Source organism: Prionailurus bengalensis, chromosome A1 (genome assembly GCF_016509475.1).
Source record: "Prionailurus bengalensis isolate Pbe53 chromosome A1, Fcat_Pben_1.1_paternal_pri, whole genome shotgun sequence".
Lineage (NCBI taxonomy): Eukaryota > Metazoa > Chordata > Mammalia > Carnivora > Felidae > Prionailurus > Prionailurus bengalensis.
Window position 1 is genome coordinate 79,354,927 of NC_057343.1, and position 20,074 is coordinate 79,375,000.

General features: G+C 41.8%; 1 protein-coding gene across 1 annotated transcript in view; it reads left to right on the forward strand.

The window, feature by feature from the left end:
- The window catches only part of MYO16 (myosin XVI), a 609,750-nt gene that overhangs the window by 392,779 nt on the left and 196,897 nt on the right, over positions 1 to 20,074 (forward strand). Inside the window, 1 exon segment of the mRNA XM_043582911.1 lies at positions 1,412 to 1,553. Coding sequence (XP_043438846.1) covers positions 1,412 to 1,553 — 142 coding nt within the window.

Here is a 20,074-nt window from a genome sequence, read left to right on the forward strand (position 1 = left end):
GCCTTCCAGAGCGAACCTCATCTCTGTGGGTTGGCCTAGGAGGCCCTTTATGATTCGGGCCCACCAAACTTAGGCTGTATTCTGAGCCATTTTGTACCAGCCCTTGCATCCAATTACATTAAGTTTCTTGAACTTCTCCAAATTCATCATTTCTCGTGACTTTTTAAAGAAAATTTGAACTCACCATTAGTATCTAGAATTTACTACAGGCAGGTTTTTCTGCTTACACTGTCCTCCTGTCCTTACTCACCTTCCAGCACCCTCCATCATGTTGACTCCAGGGACCTTAATTCTATGATATCAGCAAGGGCACACCTGCTCTCGTAGCCACTTAGTTTGTTGATCTTGGTGGCCTTGAACCTGTAGGTCCTTGAGTCTTCCTTACCTGCTGTTTTGTTTCTTTTTTTTTCTTTTGTAATTTTTTTGAAAGTATATTTATTTTTGAGGGAAAGAGAGAGCGTGAGTAGGGCAGGGGCAGAGAGAAGGGGAGAGAGAGAGAAGCACAAGCAGGCTCTGCGCCGAACGCTGAGCCTGATGCGGGGCTTGAACTCACCAACTGTGAGATCATGACCTGAGCCGGAGTCGGACGCTTAACCAACTGAGCCACCCAGGTGCCCCCCCCCTTTTATTTTCTTTTATCTCAGCCTATCTCAGAAGCAGCTCTCCTCCTGAGTCTGCATCTCCACCGATCAAACACTCGGCTGTCATTTCACACAGCCCTCGTCCTATTACTTAACTCCCTCATCAGCCTAGTGGCACAAGTTAGCCAGGCTGGCCACGGCCACACGGTCTGAATGCTGGACCCCCTGCTCCTCTCTGCGCTCCAGCACAGAAGCTATCATAGGCTCAGCCCCACATCTTCCTCACTGATTCCTTTTTTTCTTGGTTTCTTCTCTAGTCTACTCTCTTCTAAAAGCCTTATCACTCAAGATTTGGATTCCCATGTCTTAGAGAATGACATAAACATTTCTGCCCGAAGGCCCAAACTTGTTCCCAAACTCCACACTCGCATTTTGGCTAGCTGGACCATGTCTTTGAAAATATTTAAAATAGGACTGATTTCCCCGATGGCCAGGTTTCCAGATGCCTTGGGGAGGATTCATAGTCAAACCAGTGAGCTGTTATCAGAATGCTTGTTAAGAGGGGCCCTGCCAACCCTTGGTTCCCTAACAGAAAGGAAATTACACAGCCTGCATGGGGGTCGGAAGCTGTGCTCAGTGTTTGTAGCAAGTAAGATTGCAACGTACATGGCACTCGTTTGGGGAAACATTTTAAGAGACCTCATTTATAAGAGTTATCACGTGTTTTGAACATCTTTTGGTGTGTGAGGCTATGTGACGTGCACGGTGCTGTTTGCTTCTAAATGAGGGGAACCTTGTTCTTCTCTCTCCTCTCCCTTCTGCTGTCCTAGGAGACACCATCATTCGACGACACACAGTACAGATGGCTGAATTTTACCGAGATCTCTTGGCCAAATCGCTGTTCGGTCGTTTGTTTAGCTTTTTGGTGAATACCGTGAACTGTTGCCTCCAGAGCCAAGAGGAGCACAGCAGGTAGGATGGACGGACACAGGTCTGCACTCTTAGTCCTGAGCCGACCTAAAAGGCTCCCTTCTTACAGATGCTTTGTAACCCAGCATGGCACCCAAGTTACACTATCATTAAAACATTTCATTTGAACAAGTGACTTTACCTAAAGCGTTTTATTGGCTCTTTCTGAGAGATTTAAACCCTCTCCCCGGACTGGCACCCATTGATGAATTAATCAAATCATATCTCATGCATGGAGATACAAATGCATTCTCTCTGGACTGAAGGTATATTATGGCCTTTTGAGCACGAGAAATGTAAAAAAAAAAAAAAAAGATAAATCTGGCAAGAATACTGTTAAGGAATATATAAAGCACTTACATTTGTTGAGGAGTTCCTGTCTGTCTTAGGACCAGTTAGATGATGTGTTTCAGATTAGTGATGCTTCCTATTTTCTTCACTTTGTGGATTATTTGACGAAAGGTCTCTCTGGTTATCATTTTGACTCATAGCCTTACTTGCCCGTAAGCGGTAGCTTTTCAGAACTATTTATGGTCTAAAAATTATAGTCATCCATGGCATACTTGGTTAATATTCTTGTCACTAACAATGACTTTGAGCAGCATTGAAAGCAGAATTCACACGTGTGCTCGTCTTTGAATGAAACCCCTTGAGAATGTCTTTGTTGCCCATATAGAGTTCTCCACCAGTTTCCTAAAAATTGCTGCCTTTAGCGGTTTCTTGGAAAACACTAGAACCAACATGTATTAATGGATGCTTCTTAAAGAAACATGGACCTCTCAGAAGAGTCACGGACAAAGGGGTACCGAAGTCCTCGTTAAAATGTACACTTAGAAATCCCACCGCACACTGATCCGCACGTGCACAGCACAGTGTGGGAGTGCAGGGTGGGGGTTGTTATCTGTATTTTAGCGGCTCTACCTTAGAGTTTGGTATGGTGAGGATTCTTGGTTTTTAATTATTTATTATCAGTTAATTTGTAATTTTTCTTTAAATATGGAGATTATTCACAGCATGATACTAATATGCTAAGTCTTGCAAATTAATCTTGTATAAAATTATTGGCAACGCTGCTGAAATTGACATTGAAAAAATTAATATTATCAATCCGGCCGCACAAAGAAACTTCTAGAAAATTTCCATTTGACATTTAAATCTAACAGAGCCTTAAATGTATATAATTGGAAAAACTTATACGTAGTCTTGATGTTTGACTACATACACACACACAGAAAAATATATACACACGAACCTTGGAAAGCATATTTCCCTTTCAGTAGGAATATTGCTGCTGTGTCAATATGTAAATTTGTGGTGTTAGTGCTATCTTTTAAAATTCTTTACTAAGCAAATGAAGACAGGGATTAGTGGGAAATTAGAAGTGATTTAATGTATTACAAGTTTAACTTAGAAGACATACTATTCTCAGATGAGTCAAATTTCGCATTTTTTTCCCTCTCATTTCTCCCCTGGGTCACCCAAACCTAAATTTAAATCTCAAAACACTGCAAAGAAAGGTTATGTTTGCAGTGTTTCTAACTCATTGAAATTCATGCAAAGCCTAAGGATTTGTAGATTTACAGACCCATTTCCTAAGTCTCAGAGAGGTCTCAACACTGGGATAAACTTAGGTTTCAATTATTTATGAATCCCCCACTTTTTGGATATGTGTAATCATGTCAGAAACATTATATAAGAAATGTGTATCCCATGGTTAAAGTTGGTGAGTGCCCTTCATGCTGAAGGGGAGTATTTTTCACACCACATTTTTTTTTTTTTTTTGGTGAATTCTGCAAGAAAGAATCCCTGTAAATAAGATGTACTGTAACAAGTTATTAAGAGAAGTCAAGCAGAATTGAAGCAGATGACATTTTTGTTCTTGGAATGCTGGACCCATTTCCTGGATTACAGAAGAACAGCAAAAAAAAATTACTTTCTCTACCCAGATTCAAAATAACGCCGCTTCTAAGTTGAAATCCTGGGGTATGATGTGGGAGATGCTGATGATTAGTTAATTAGGATGAACGGCAGCCTTCGCAGTACCTGCTTGGCTAGTATCGAGTCAGTAAGATTACAGTGAAGACCCTTCCCCACCTGCGGGGTGCTATGGTATTCATGTCTTCGTAGGCTACCCGCACCAGGGACCCACCCGGCTGGGGCAGCTTTCGTCCAGGGGTCATGCTCTGTGGTCAGGGCACTCCAGAAACTGAAACACGCTAAAGCTTTATTTATTGGGATTAGTTGAAAATGATTTGGTTCAAGTAGGCAAAAAGGAATAATGATAAAAATAGCAACAAAGACAATATACATAATGTATTATATATGTTATTACATGATGTATATATTATATATGATGTATAGTATGACATATGGTGTAATAATATAATACCTCTGTCAGTTTAAAACTTTTGTGTTCACAAGGTGCATATGTATCAATCAGCTTCAGCAGAAATCCTGTCAGGGCGCTTGGGTGGCTCAGTCAGTTAAGCGCTTGACCTTGGCTCAGATCATGATCTCACGGTTCACGAGTTCGAGCCCCACATTGGGCTCTCTGTTGTCAGCACAGAGCCTGCTTTGGATCCTCTGTCAACGCCCTCCCCCAACCCCTCCCCTGCTCGTGCAGTCTCTCTCTCAAAAATAAATACACACTTAAAAAAAGGAAAAAGAAGAAATCCCGTGAAATAGGCAAGAACAACATGTTATTGTGGAAGCAATGTCAGCTCTGGAAAGTTGTGATGCGTGGACGGCCAGCTTCTTTATCCCCCCTTCCGATGCACCTGCCTTTGAGAATGCCTACACAGATCAGAGTGTCGGTGTTTAATCCACTTTCCAAGACATTTCTTTTTCTAAACTATAACTTTGACCTGTAGAGTGAAAGGAGTCCTATAGCCTGTCAATCTGTGAGAATGTCATCTCTTCACTCAATGCTTTCATGGTCTTTGGAGGGCATGAGGATATAATAGCACTCACCTTCATGTCTGATCCTCAACCAAGAAGTAAGACAGTCGAGTAGGGCATTAAGAGCCAAGACATGGAGTCTGTGAAGGAGACAACAGAGCCGAGAGATGCCTGCCAACGGTGAGCAAGCTGCTTCTGACCTCTGCCCTCCCGAGGCCCGGCTTGCCCGGTGGTCCCGGTTGGCCTTTCGGAGGTAGCACTGGGAGCAGACCAGCAGGGACCCCAGGAGGAGAGCCCCCAGCCTCCTGCCAGGGCCTCTTCCTTCACGTCGCAGTGGGGGATGGTGCTCCCGCAGAGCCCAGGAGACTTACAGCTGGTGGAACGTCCCCCCGTGAGAGGAAACCCCAGGACCAGGAGGAAGCATCTCTACTTAACAAGATGTGAGTGCTCATTTAGGAGCTGATCGGCTTGAAAGACCAAAGGCCGATCTGATGCCAGAAGGCACGTAGGCTTTGGGACTCCTGTGCTGAGTGAGCTGGGTCGCTTTTCCTTGGATTTCCCAAAGGATACAGCTGAACCCATCTGTCTTACGGTGTGACGGGCCTGCGCTCCTGCAGGCCTCAAGGTGTGGTCACTAGATATGCAGGAGGCCCTTACAGTTTACTCATAACTTGCTGCTTGTTCACATTGAGTTGACAATCTTCAACAATGAAAGTGTGATTTTAAAGTAATACAGAATGGTTTCTATAGAAACACTCATAAAGTAGTTACCTTGTATGTGACTTTTCTAGTATTACTCGGCCTCGACTCTACTGCATGTTGTCAGCTGACATCTAGTGACTGATGGAGCCATAGACAAATTCCATGTTGAAACCGCGTGGGCATCCATATGTGGATTCCGATAACTTCGTATGTAGACAATTGGCCACCACCAAGAATACTGGAAACACTGGCCTTCTAGTCCGTTCTCCACTGGCCAGTTTTTTCTCAGCAAATCCGAAGCTGTATTGTCCAGGTCCTTCCTGGGGAAATAGCCCTTTTCCCCAAAGAGAAGTCTTCCCTCGGACACTTTGTTCACTGCAGTCAGACCAACGTTGAGGTCTGCTTACTCTTCTCAGGAGTCTTTAAGATGATTTCCAGGGTCTCTTTTCCCCACGGAGGTAGCTTACCTGACTGGGAAACAGCAGTATCCGGCAGCTTGAAGATTCCCCGCTTCCCAAGTGGACTCAATCCCCTGTCTGCCTTGTGATAGCAGATGCGATGTGCAAACACTTGGGGACTGTCATCTCCTATATTCCTGTCCACGAGTCTTCCTGTAGCTCTAAGTAGGTTTCTTTCCGGGCCCCACCCGCTGTGTTCCAGAACATCATCTTATGAACAAAGTTTGTGACATAGAGAGGATTCTGGATACATTTCCTTAATACCTCCCTACTTCCATGATTTATTTTCCCTCATCATTGTAGAAATCCTTCTCCATTTCGCGATATTGGTTGGCTATTTTTAGTGTAACGGTCACAAGAGAAAGTCTTGCTCTTAAGTATTTGTTGTTCTTTTACTTAATAAAATTACAAACCTTTTGAAAAAGATACTAGGGAGACATTAAATTTATCTCTGATCGGAAAAGGCAGCATGATGGACCACACTATGTTGGCCACGAGAAAATGTTTCTTCTGTTGTGTCAACATAAGTAGACTTGTCCACAGCTCTTCAAATCTGTGGTATTACTAGGTGTCTTGGTGTAACCACTCTAGTAAATAAGTGTTATTTGTGGCGTAATGAAAACATGTGTTCTTATGCCTCACCTTCCCTTAAAGAGTGTGGTCTGAGGACAATGTTTATGACCCTGGGGAACACAGAGGTAGGTCCCAAGGCTGCTCTGCTCCCAAATCACTGTTCTGTGAACTCTTTGTGTCCCCAAATATCCAGCGTTGAGACAGGAATTAAAAGTGTCCCAAGGTGGGAGTCCTTTCTGTGTGGTAGCTGATGGCCTTCTAGGAAGGGAAGGGCTCCCATGGGAGATGTAGTTTCCTGTAGCTGGACAATGGTCATGGTCGACCTTTTCCTGGCTCCTCACACGTTTCCCCCTGTAGTCCTCAGGGTGTGAGAAGGGTATTTCTTCCTTCCTTCATTGCCCACATGCCACCCGTGCTGGGGAAGCCCCCTCAGGGCAGGCTCACAGCACAGACGATCTAGCCCCGACACTTCCCCAGGTGTGCGTCTTGGGTTTCTCTGGGTCGAAGGTAGAGGAGGGCTTGGGAATGGGACAGCACCTTGAGAAGTCACAAGCATTTTCATTATTCACTTTTTATAACTTGTAAACAAAATACATGCTCTGAACTGCAATGAACTTTTTCTAAAGGATATCATGCGTGTGATTCTAAAATGAGATAAATGTCGGAGAGCCAAACGAAAGTATCATGAATAGCATAATTTAAAAAAAATGATAAAATAATTTTTGCCACTCCTACACTTGGACTCGTCTCACAGTGCAACACTTCCATCCCGGCAGTTGAATTGGCAATGTTACATTTAAAATGATCACTTTTCGGGGCGCCTGGGTGGCTCAGTCAGTTGAGCTCAGGTCACGATGTCACAGTCTGTGAGTTCAAGCCCCGTGTTGGGCTTTGTGCTGACAGCTCAGAGCCTGTCTCTTCGGATTCTGTGTCTCCTTCTCTCCCTGCCCCTCCCCTGCTCTCTCTCTTTCTCTCTGTCAAAAATAAATAAACATTAAAAAAATTTTTTTTGTAACGATCACTTTTCCCTGAAGTGACACCTTCCCCAGAGTTCTGGTGCAAACTTGGCCCCTGCAGAGACCCCCATGGGCCAGGAGGTTCTTGAACCTCAGAGGGGTTGTGGGAACCTTGGGAGAGTCCCCCAAATGTTCCCCAAATTTCACTCACGTTCTTCATGTGTTCTGAGTACAATGGTTTACATTCCTGAGGACACCTGAGAAGTCGAACCTGTGCAGCATTTTCTGTTTCACCATTAAACACACCCTAAGAATAAATAGACTGAAAGTTATAGAAGGTTAGCATACGGAGGTTAAGAGACCAACGAGGTAGAGTGAGATCGACCATATGCTTCATTTATTTTTTATTTATTTATTTATTTATTTATTTATTTATTTATTTATTTTTAAATTTTTTTTTTCAACGTTTATTTATTTTTGGGACAGAGAGAGACAGAGCATGAACGGGGGAGGGGCAGAGAGAGAGGGAGACACAGAATCGGAAACAGGCTCCAGGCTCTGAGCCATCAGCCCAGAGCCCGACGCGGGGCTCGAACTCACGGACCATGAGATCGTGATCTGGCTGAAGTCGGACGCTTAACCGACTGCGCCACCCAGGCGCCCCAGTATGCTTCATTTATTTATGAACTTACTTATTGGTTCATCCCTTCGTTCCTTTGTGCACTCATTCATTTCTGTCTGCCTGTTCTGAAATCCACATTTTTTGGGCAGCACGATTTGGCATGCAAATATATGCGGTAAATAAACTTGAGTTTCAAGCATACATATGGAGATTTGGGGGTTTGTACTGAGCCTTTGGTTTCTTAAATATGCTTACACTGTATTACGTTCTTACAATATTTTAGTTGAGCTAAACATAAACATTTAAAAACTTTATGATTAATTACATTCGGCTTCAGTGACTTATAGAAACTTTGGACGAGTTCCCCAAAAGTGTCTTCAGACACCAAAACTGACAGTTCATCTTCCTCATTTTCATCCTGAGTCCTCATGTATCCACACCCGTTCCCCCTGGTTCCTCCAAGAACCTCGGTTGCTGCCCGGGGTTATCTGAGGATAATGAAAGGACGCACACAAAGTTGTCCGCGTGGCACCTGATGTGGCGGGAGTGGCTGTGACTGTAAAATTGTGGCGGGTATGGCTGGAAAGAATGTTCCTGGCTTATGGCAGTCTGTCTGTGGAGAGGGAAGGTTCTGAAGAAGTGCAGATGGGCGGCATGTTGAAAACCTGAGATGCGGTCCAGTCTCTTCCACCGAATTTGGATTTGGTGACCTTGTTTGTTTTGGGGAGTGGCAAGTAGGGGAACTGTGTTGCTCCCTAGAAATAGGGATGTTGCTGTTCACGTACACTCCCGGATGGCAGGGACATTTTCTGTTTGCTCCGTTGTCTTTGCAGTGAGCAATGACAATGGATGTGCCCTGATCAGTTTCCATATTCTGTCCTTTCTGTTTGGACACGCCCATGACTCCCTTGCCCGACTAGTCCAGAGCGCAGTGTGTGGTCCTTGATTATTGCACAGATGAGGTCTACGTGGGCTAGAAACCGTGATATTTCCCACTCAGTTAGGGGGTCCTTGAGGAAAAACTCACGTGGCGGGATGCCAGCTCCTAGCTGTGGACAGGTGAGTAGGCAGTGCCTGGACTATGTTCTGGCTGTGACTTGAGCAGAGAGCTGGTGCTCTCAGGGCTGGGGGGCCCTCTGAGCACCTGGAGACAGGTGGGAGAATGAGGTCAAATTGGAATGAAGGCTCCAGGTTTTCAATATGAAAGTGACGCTGTCTTTCACGGGAGGTAGGGGGTCACCACCCCAGCAAACGTGTAGAGTCTCTGTCCTTCGATCCGCAGACTAAGATTGATTATGGAAAGAGAAAAGAAGGCTGTTGAAAAGATATCACGTGTGAAATTTCTCACTCTTCAATGCTGCCTCTCCGACCCAGGAAAACTGTAGTGTGGGGTTAAAATAATAGACAGAAGGGCCACCTGGATGGCTCAGTCGGTTGAGCATCTGACTTTGGCTCAGGTCATGATCTCATGGTTCGTGAATTCAAGCCCCACATTGGGCTCTGTGCTGACAGCTTAGAGCCTGGAACCTGCTTTGGATTCTCTCTCTCTCTCTCTCTCTCTCTCTCTCTCTGCCCCGCCCCCACTCACAGTCTGTCTGTCTCTCTCAAAAATGAATAAACGTTAAAAATTGTTTAAAATAAATAACAGACAGAAGTGTTAAACAGATACACCAGTGAGAAAGAGAGCCAGACCGTTTTAGAGAGGAGTTGAAGTTTTCTTCAGTTCTTTTCTTGTTTTTTTTCTTTTTCTTTTTCTTTTAATTCAACATATCAATTCAGTGATTTGGTTCCTGAAATCATCAGCAGGATGTTTTCTGTATTTGGCCCTGCTTCTGAATGCATATATTCTGATAATAAAGAAAAATCATTTTGCAAGTTAGCATGGAACATCCTAGATATCCAGAAAGATTCCCATCGGCACAGTCACCAAATGGCAACCAGCAGTCTGGCTGGGGTCTTGGCAGGGGACGGCGGTGTCAGCCCGCGTGCCACAGACGATGACTCACTTGCTGAAACGAGAAAACAGAAACACGTCCCGGGGGACATAAATTTCAGGTGCTGTCACCGAGGCAGGTGAACCCACTCCTGTCCAGCATCTGACACCCCTGGAAGGGTTGTGAGTGTCTAAATGAACGTGGAGACTTCGTGGTAGGATTGGAGGAAACAAGTTAATGTTCAAACCTCAGAAAAATTGCCCTCCTTCCTTAGATGAGACTTGCTCTTTTCTCTTAATTAGAGAGAACAAATATTTCCTGGAGGGAAAATGGAAGCATAGCTTTGGAGAGCTCTGCAGGCTGGGTTACAAAAGGAACCTGTGTCAGCATTTTGGGTAATGTGTATTTGGTCTGAAGACTGTCTCGCTGAACGGGGGAGGGGGCCTATCTCGACCTTGGTGCTCCGAAATGAAAATACAGCGGATTAACCGGGTCAGCCGGATATGTGGCTTATGTTGATCTGGGAAGTCTCCTCAGTTTTATTCTGCTGTGAATTCAGTTCATATACTAATCATTTTGAATATTTACTTGCACATAGGCACACGTTTGTGGGAGTTCCAAGGATTTTAAGTAGAAAGTAATATTTTTCCCGTTTATATTGGATTATGTAGGCAAGTTTGTTGTGATCACTCATTTATCTCTCCCTGAGGCAATCATGTAGGGCTTAATGTACTTACGAAATGTTATAGTGTCTTTTGTTAGGTCAGAGTTTAGTTTGAGAATCCGGTGAAGGGCATAAACACAGACGTGCACATAGAGTCCCTCACGTAATTTCTGGGGATGAATAGACCAAACCCACCCGAACAAAACCCATGTACCTGGGCTGTAACGCTCTTTAAATTTGTTTATTAATGAATTTAATACTTCTGAACTTATACTATCAGTGTGGTTGATGGTGTCCTGATAGTTCTTGAGGATTTCTAAGTCAAAGTATTTTTGGTAATGATTTTGTGGCTATCTCGAGATGTTTTTTTAATTAAAAAAATTATTGTCAACAGTTTCAGAAAACCTCCGTGATTTTTAACAACATACCCTGACATACCTTCTAGTAGGTGAATAACGATTTTTCAAATAGGGCAGTAAGCATGTTAACCTAGTCTGTGAGATTATATTTGGTAGGTTAGATTTTTAGCTATAACCGAGTATGGGGCAAGGATCTCGTCTGTCAGGGCCAGGAAGTCAGAAAGGTGGTTTATAATGTGCTGGGGGGCCTGATGGTGCTAAGGAGACAGCATCTTTGTGCTGTACTTCCAGCAGCCATTAAAAATATCTTTTGGATTACGGTTCATACCTGGACTGTTTGCACAGATCATCTCTACTTTACCTACCGCCTTATGACTGTGTCAAATCCCGTCTCCAGGCTGTTTGTTTGCCTTCTTGAGGAGGATTTGTCATTACTTATATACCTGCTTCTTGGGTTCCACAGGATGCATAGACCTTAATCCAAATCGGGTGTGTGTGTGTGCGTGTGTGTGTGTGTGTGTGTGTGTGACTATATTGTTCTTAAATTATTTAACCAGAAGGCTCTTCTTTTTTCTTTGAAATGTCAGGTGCAACCTCTGACTTTTTAAAAAGACTTTTAAAAGGCTATGCAATGTGGCCATAACATTTATACACGTTCTTAAGAAAGTACCTTTTGTTTTATCTTTTGCCAAGAAACGAGGCCAGTTTGGGCAGGTTAAGTCTTTGAGCTACAAGTGTGCTGTTTCGTCTTCTCCAAGGTGGCAGCCATTGGGAGTGTCCCTGGGGATGAGAGTGGTCCATCACTGTGACTTGAATATCTCAAAAGGGTGCAACAGCATCATTACCCTGCCAAATGCTACCCACAGATGCATCGCCTCTGTGTTAGCTGAGGGCTTGCCATCATTCCCTCCAGCTGGAGGCTTTAAGTGGGCTGTGTTTTACTCCTTCCTGAGCCAGATGAGGAGGAAAGATTTTCTTGAAAAGGAGGAACGGGATTTTTCAGAATATCTGTGCTCCATCATCCTCCCAAGTAGGGAGAGAACTTGTACGATTATCTCCTGACTCCAGATTTAAGTGCCTTCTTCTCCTTGGGAACTACCCATGTCGCTGATTGGGCAATCTGTAGTGATTGTCAACAGTGTGGGGTAGGGCAGGGCTTGGTGACCATCACAAAGCAAAGGGATATTAAAAATAACTTAAATCTTTTTGCTGGTGGGGCGCCTGGGTGGCTCAGTCGGCTGAGCATCTGACAGCTGGTTTCGGCTCAGGTCATGATGTCATGGTTCATGAGTTGGAGCCCCGTGTGGGGCTCTGGGCTGACAGCTTGGAGCCTATTTGGGATTCTCTCTTTCTCTCTCTGCCCCTCCCCTGCTTGTGTGCTCACTCTCTCAAAATAAGTAAACTTAAAAGTATCTTTTTGCCAAATCACACACATCTTCCCCGTAACACTTAAGGAATAGAGAATTTGAAATCCGCCCCCCCGTCTTTTTGGGGATGAAATAAGTGAAGTAGCAGTCTAAATGGTAAGCTAAGTGATAGGCAAGTGGAGTAAGAAAAAAATGTCTAGATAGTAAATGCTTTTTCACCGTTATTCTGATAAATTGGTAATTAATTTCCCCAAGAAAACATCTGACCGTATGATGTATTGAACCTCACTTGAAAATCCTAAGTAAAATCTCATTCCCTCATCCCTCTCTCTCTCTCTCTCTGTCTCATTTGATATGCATTTTATAAATTCTGGTTAAAAGTTCAAAAACGGTCAGAGACATTATCTGTCCTCAATTAGAGACACAAAACTGGGAACGAAGTGAAACTTGCTTCTGAAGTAAGGATCGAAGGTGTAAATGAATCCAATTAAAAACCAAATATTTACTTATTAGTTTTAATTTTCTCCCTTAACAGTTTATTAAAATGATTATCAAGATTTAAACTCTTTGATGGATAGTACAAATCAAAAAGACATCTGCAAGAGAGATAATCTAAAAATCCAGACCATCGGTTCCTAAGTCATTAAGAGTTGGCAAAATGTTATTTTGTACATGACTTTATCAATTACAATGCACTTAATTCTTTAATAAATGAATTTATATTATTCATTCCCAAATGCCTCATAGAAATACTCAAACACCTGCTGTGCATTTATGGGAAAAAGAAAACAGACTTACCCAGTTTTTTCTTTATCTGTTTAACATATGATATCTGTCTTCATGAAGGGTCTTTTTGTGGAGGTGGGGGGAGATGTACGAATCAGGAAGGGTATGGAGGGTGTGGCCAGGTCAGTCACTCACCTCCTATCTAGAAGGAACACTGCCAACACTCACCACTTCCTCTTCAGACTTTTCACATAGAGGAAGGGAGATTACAAGTAAAAGCTCAAGTTCCTTTTATTTGCCAACAAAGATTCTTTCTTTTCCTCTTCCGCCCCAGATACAGCAATATCATCAATCCTGGGTAAATTTCCCACAGGTTTTTTTTTTTTTTATTTGTTTAGATGTTGTTGTTGCAAATCTGTATAACATTGTGAGACATTAAGAGTTGAAGACATGCTGGGGCGCCTGGGTGGTTCAGTTGGTTAAGCGTCCGACTTCAGCTCAGGTCATGATCTCGCGGTTTGTGAGTTCGAGCCCCGTGTCGGGCTCCATGCTGACAGCTTGGAGCCTGGAGCCTGCTTTGGATTCTGTGTCTTCCTCTCTATCTGCCCTTGCCCCGCTCATGTTCTGCCTCTCTCTGTCTCTCAAAAATGAATAAATGTTAAAAAAAAAAAGAAGAAGAAGAAGAAGAAGAAATGCTATCTTGTGCTGGGACGCGGTGGTCTGACTTCAGGCCCCTGGTAGACAGCCTTTTCCTACCTCAAAGTCCCCTTCCATTTGTTCCTGAAACCCTTAGATTTTCAAAACATCAGGAATTTACTTCTGTTTATATGACGGATTGATAACATTTTATATTTTTAGTCAAATTTTCCACGATCCCTCCCCCACTTATCCCCCATTATTAGAAATGCTTTTTTTCCCCTCCTGATTTTTAATCTGTTTCGCTAAAACTGTATCAATAACATATTGTTTTAATAAGTAAGTCCTCATATAATAACTTTTTATTTTCCTCTCCGTTTTGGTTATCCCTGGATCTTTACGTTTGCATATGAATTTTACAATCACTTTGACTCGGTCCATAAAAAAAAAAATTCTTTGGGGATTTCAACTAGAAATACATTTATAGATTAATATGGAGAGAATTGGTTTGTTTAGATTCTTTTCTGCCATAAATATGATCTTTATTTCTATTTGTTCATGTATTTTTTTCTTAAATATCCTTGTATTTTTGTCAATTTCTTGCACATCTTGATTTTTTTCTATGCACTTGTACTTTTTGTTGCCATTTTTCTATTACATTTTAATTTGTTTATTGGGAACTCTCAATCTTGCATTTCATATGTTGATCTTCTATCTAGAAACCCTGCTGACTTTTCTTATTAGTTCTAATAATTTTCCTGTGGAATAGCTTAGTATTTTCTAATGTAAATGATCATAATTACTTTTTTTTCTCTTCTTTGTGTCTTATGTCTTTTATTTCTTCTTCCTTTATTGCATTGGCTAGCACGGCCAGTATAATGTTGATAATTTGTGGCGATAGTGGATATTCTTCTCTTGTTTCCAAATTAATGTAATACCTCTAAATATCTGCCATTAAGTAATCTGCTTACTTAGGATTTCAGAGATAATCTTTCCTAAGTGTTTTCAATATAAAGCTTAATGTAAAGCTTTTTTCCTGTACACATTGAGAGTACTGTGACTCTCTCCTTTTCTTTGCTCATGTAGCAAGCTATGTTGACGTATATATATATATATATATATATATATATATATATATATTTTATGTTGAAAAATTCTTCATTTAGAGTGTGAATTCTGTTTGGTCATAATGTCCTAGATTCAATTTTCTAGTGTCTATTAAAGATGTTTACATTTATTTTCACTAGTGAGAAGAGATTCTATTTTTTTTTCCTTCTTACCCAATCCTTTGCTCTCAGGTTTATGTGAAAGAGAAAATTGCGTAGCTTTCTCTGTTTCTCGCCTCTCTAAAACGGTGTGTGCTAAAGGAAGATGGTACGTGCCCTGAATGCCTGGTGAAAGCCTTTCTAAAATCTTTTCGGGTGGTGGAGGGTGGATTGCCTTTTGAATACTAATTATTTTATGATTTTATTTAATTTATTTTTTAACATTTATTTAGTTTTGGGAGACAGAGAGAGACAGAGCATGAACAGGGGAGGGGTGGAGATACGGGAAGATACAGATTCCGAAGCAGGCTCCAGGCTCTGAGCTGTCAGCACAGAGCCCGACGTGGGGCTCGAACTGTGAGATCACCACCTGAGCCAAAGTTGGACGCTTAACCAACTGAACCACTCAGGTGCCCCAACTACTCATTATTTTAAAGTTTATAGGTCTAATCAGATTGTTTTGTTTCTTTTTTAAGTCATTCATATTTTGTAGAAAACTGTCCACTTTAGTTTTAAATGTATTCACCAACTAAATCATAGCTTTGCTTTACAGTCCTTCGATCTCTCCTGTAGCTGTAGTTTGGCAACATTGACATTCCTGGTTGTTTATTTATGCCTTTGCCCCAGTATCACTGAGGAATCTTGCTTGAAACCTGCCTCTGAAAATTATTTGTCTTAAAAAATCTTTTTTGTTTTCATTTCTCACGTTAATGTTATTCCTTTTATTAGGTCCTGCAGTTTCATTATATCCCTGTTTTCACTTCCTTTGAATTTTGCTTTTTTGTTTTTGTTTTTTTTCCCCTACTTCCTAAGTGGAATGTTTGTCTCCTATTTTTCGATGATTTTGTTGACCCTGAGTCTGTAAAGTATCTCCCAAGGACCTAGTGCCTTCCAGACGCTTACCATGTAGCGCTCCCTTTGTTGTTTAGTTCTAAATATTTTGTCTTTATGCTGTTTCAGAGATAAAATAACAAACAGTTTGTCAGAAAAATAAATTTGACACACCATGTTTTTCTCTCCCTTCACCCAAACTGGGAAGTTTTTTCCCCATTAAATAATGAGATTTCTTTGATTCTTATGAATATAGTATGAGTGGCTTCTATTTCTGTGTAGACTTATTTAAATCATGGTGCTATCGCCATGACAACCAGAACTACACAATTTAGCAAACTATCTGAGACAAACCTGCTTTCTAAATAATTCTCCTTCTGCTCCGTTTCCTTACCAAAACACCCATATGTATAATGATTTCCTGAAGAGCTAAGAACCTTTTCTCTGTAATTGTACATTTGTTTTTCATTATTTTGGGAGATCCATTTTTTTTTTCCAATAGAAGGATCGAGAGGAATGAAAAATATTAGAGTTTTACCAAAGCAGCATTTATTGTAATGCTCAGACAAAATTTTAAATTGCCACATAATACATACAAAATAATGGTTAAATTTTTACCACCCTTGTTATAAGCATTACCAAATACTATGGACACAATAACGGATACATTTAAATATTAATCATGATTGTGCGATAAATTGTTTGAAGAACAGTGCGGATTATTGAACCAATAAATAACCATGTACTTTTCCCTTAAGTACATGTTTTCAGGAGATGGAAAAAGAGATTTGTCATAACTATGAGAATATGACATTTTTCGTATCAAACAGGGGTTGCTTTTCGTTTTCGGTAACGACCATCATATAAGTTGCAAATATTTTTTGGAGACTCAAACAGATTCAACAAAATGTGTAAGAAACTCGGTGATTTAGAAGGCTAATGAAAAACCTCCCAGCCTTCTCCTTCTCCGGTTCTTTTTTGAGCCCAGTTTGCAGAGGTTAGAGCTTGTATATTTTATCCAAAGGATAAAATTCATCGCGCTGCTGGCCATGCCCACTGTCTTGTTTTACTTCTAACTCGGGAAATGCATTTGGCCTCTTTTCCACCCCTTGATAACCTGTCCTGCTCAATAGAGTTAACCAAATCTGTATTTATTATGCTCCTCTGTGCCTGTCATTTGAGCACAGTGGCTGTTCTGCCAGAATAAATAATGCTGCAGTGCCGTTCAGAAATGAGAGCACAATGTCCCAATCTGGCTCTTGGTGACCCTGTCTCTCCCTGAAGAAAACACCAGGGAGGAAACGTCAGTACCGCAAGCTTAAAGATTATTTGCCTGTTTCTATTACAATTTTCTAATTGAGGAGGATGTGCTTTTCAACATTTTTGGGTTCTGTCAGCTCCAGGTTTTTCAACTTTTTTTGCTTCATATACCATCTCATTAAAAATACATTTCCGGGGCGCCTGGGTGGCTCGGTTGGTTGGGTGACCGACTCTGGCTCAGGTCATGATCTCACAGTTTGTGAGTTTGAGCCCCGCATCGGGCTCTGTGCTGACAGCTTGGAGCCTGGAGCCTACTTCAGATTCTATGTCTCACCCTCTTTCTACCCCTCCCCTGCTCACGCTCTGTGTCTCTCTGTCTCTCAATAACAAATAAACGTTAAAAAAAATTAAAAATACATTTCTAAGCCTGGCTACTGTGCAGATGTTAATACGTGATAAAGGTGTACTTATAAGAAAAATATGCAATTATCGTGGTTATCATTTATTAGACATTACCTATAAATGAGCTGGGCTTTGTGCCAAGGATTACTGAAGTTAATATTGACATTAGCCATGAGGTGAGTATTGTGGACTCCCTGTTTTAAATAAAGAAACTGGAATTCAGGTTTAGTAAGGGGCCTGTTTTAAATAAAGAAACTGGAATTCAGGTTTAGTAAGGGGCCTTAGTCACACAGTCTGTCTGGCAATGATGGATTTCACATACGAACCCCAAGTATGTTGGGATCGAAACCCAAGTTTTCCCCCAAACACCTCCCACATTGAAGACTGCCAGAAGAATGATAAGAAAGCATAGTTTTAAAACTAAAATTTTAAATTAACCTTTTCAAATATAGATGGTGTCTTCATTTCCCATAAAATCGTTATGTAAAGTTTCAGATATTTTTATATGGACATGACCCGAGAGCAAGGTTGTTCTCTGCTTTTTTTTGTAGGTGGACTTCTGACATCTTGAACAGGGCTTTGCAAAACTAAGTGTTCTGTATATATTCACTGAAAAGGTGACTGAACTAAAAAATGAATTAGTTAGAAGCCCTTCTCAAGAGAAGAGGCTTTGGTAGATTGAGTGGTCCCAGTCCTTCTGGGAATATAGTAGGACTTTCAACACTTCTCTTATCGAGAGTTAAGTCTATTTCCCCTCTCTTTGAACTTGAGCTGCACTTGTGACTTGCTCCAGCCAAGACAATACAGCAAAGGGGAGCCTGGTGGCTCAGTCGGTTGAGTGTCCGACTTCGGCTCAGGTCATGATCTTGTGGTTGATGAGTTCAAGCCCCGCGACGGACTCTGTGCTGACAGGCAGTCCAAAGCCTGCTTTGGATTCTGTGTCTCCCTCTCTCTTTGCCCCTCCCCTGCTCATGTTCTGTCTCTTTCTGTCTCAAGAATAAATACAAACATTAAAAAAAAATTTAAAACTGGGGCACCTGGGTGGCTCAGTCGGTTGGGTGTCCGACTTCGGCTCAGGTCATGATCTCACGGCTCGTGGGTTGGAGCCCCACATCAGGTTCTGTGCTGACAGCTCAGAGCCGGGAGTCTGCTTTCGATTCTGTGTCTCCCTCTCTCTCTGCTCCTCCCCCATTCATGCTCCATCTCTCTCAAAAATAAATAAATGTCAAAAAATTTTTGAAAAAATTAAAAAAAAAAGAATACAGCAAAGATAACTATATGCCAATTCTGAGCCCTTATGCAGATCTGTTTTCTCAGATCCCTGTCACTGCTATGTGCTTACGTCTGGGGGCTTGCTTGTGGAAAATAAGAAATAGTCTGTTAGCCATCCAGTCCCCAGCCAACCTCAGGCCCTCGGGTGAGATCAGCCTCAACCTGATGGCAGGGCTGAGGGGTCATAATAAATACTTAATGTTTTCGTTTACTGAGTTTTGGGACAGGTGGTTATCCAGGAACAGCTGCTTGCTACAAATCACTGTCTAATCAATTTAAATTTCACAGCACCTACTTTGAGCCACAGATTGTATTTGATTCATTCGAAGGCGATTGTTGGAAAGACAGCTATCTTAGGGATGATGTGACAGATGCTGACATACCTCCCCACTTCCCAGTGTTCCCAAACGCTTGCTTCCCTCATCTGGGTACCCAAATCTCAAACCTTGGGGTGAGGAAGACTTAGGTTCCTCAAAACTTCCTATTAAATTTCCCAGAAACATCCAGATTTGCTCTTTAAAACCTTAAGTAGCCAGCTCTCATAAACAGGAGGGCATGGGTGCAAAGAGAATCACTCTTAAGGGAGAAAAGGAGCTCTGTTAAAAGAGCACGATCATTTTGCGGTATATGCGTGTATCAGATCAGCACATGGGACCATTAAAGGTGCAGTGCTGTGTGTCGGTTACATCTTGGTGAACCAGCGGAAAACAGGAAAGCGTGGAAAGGAGAAAATGGAACATCGCTTTTTCCTGTGGTCTGTAGCCAGTGGATTGAAGTGTTACGTTGAGTACAGTAATTTTATCTTTTATCTGGGTTTTAATTTTTTTTTAAAGTGTTAAAGGAAGCAAGAGACCAGGATTTCTATTCTGAGCCTGACACTTAACTTTAAAGAAAGCTCTAGTAAGACAGTTATGCCTCGTGAAACTTAATTATGTCAGTCCCCAAAATTGTAAGGTTCATATTCCATTTGCCTGTAGATGGAGGCTTGGCGTTTGCAAGCCTCTGGCTTGTTTTTGGTTTCAAGACCTCTGAGTCTGTGATTCCCAGTCAGGGTGAGTTGGCAAACAACAGTTACACCCAAATATTTGGTAGCTCTTAAAATATGTTTTGCTGGATAGATTGCAGCCATCCGTGAGTTGCAGGACCTCGGGACACATCGTTTCCTGATTGGGGTGGCTAAAGTCAAAATGATTTTATGTCACATGTTATTTGATTTTTGTTTTGACAATTAAAAAAAAAAAACACTTTTCCATGGATAGCCCTGTATAGATGGCCTATGTAATAGTTGCACTTTTATTAAAACTGTGTGTGTCTCAAGACCAAAGACTACATCACAACAATTCTAATTACCTAATTTGTGATGATCTAAACTGGTTTGAAGGATGGAAACAGGCATCAGATACACCGTTGGCTTGTTTTCTCCATTCTGCCTCTCTCCTTCCTCCTCCATCTCCTTGCATCTTCTGTCTCCACCTGAGCCTTACTTAGATCAGAACCACAGAAAGAACCAGGAAATTGGCACTAGGACAGTGTCCGAGAAGCTCATAAAACAAATACAATTTTTCAAGAAAGGGTTGTTTTTGTTTTTGTTTTTGTTTT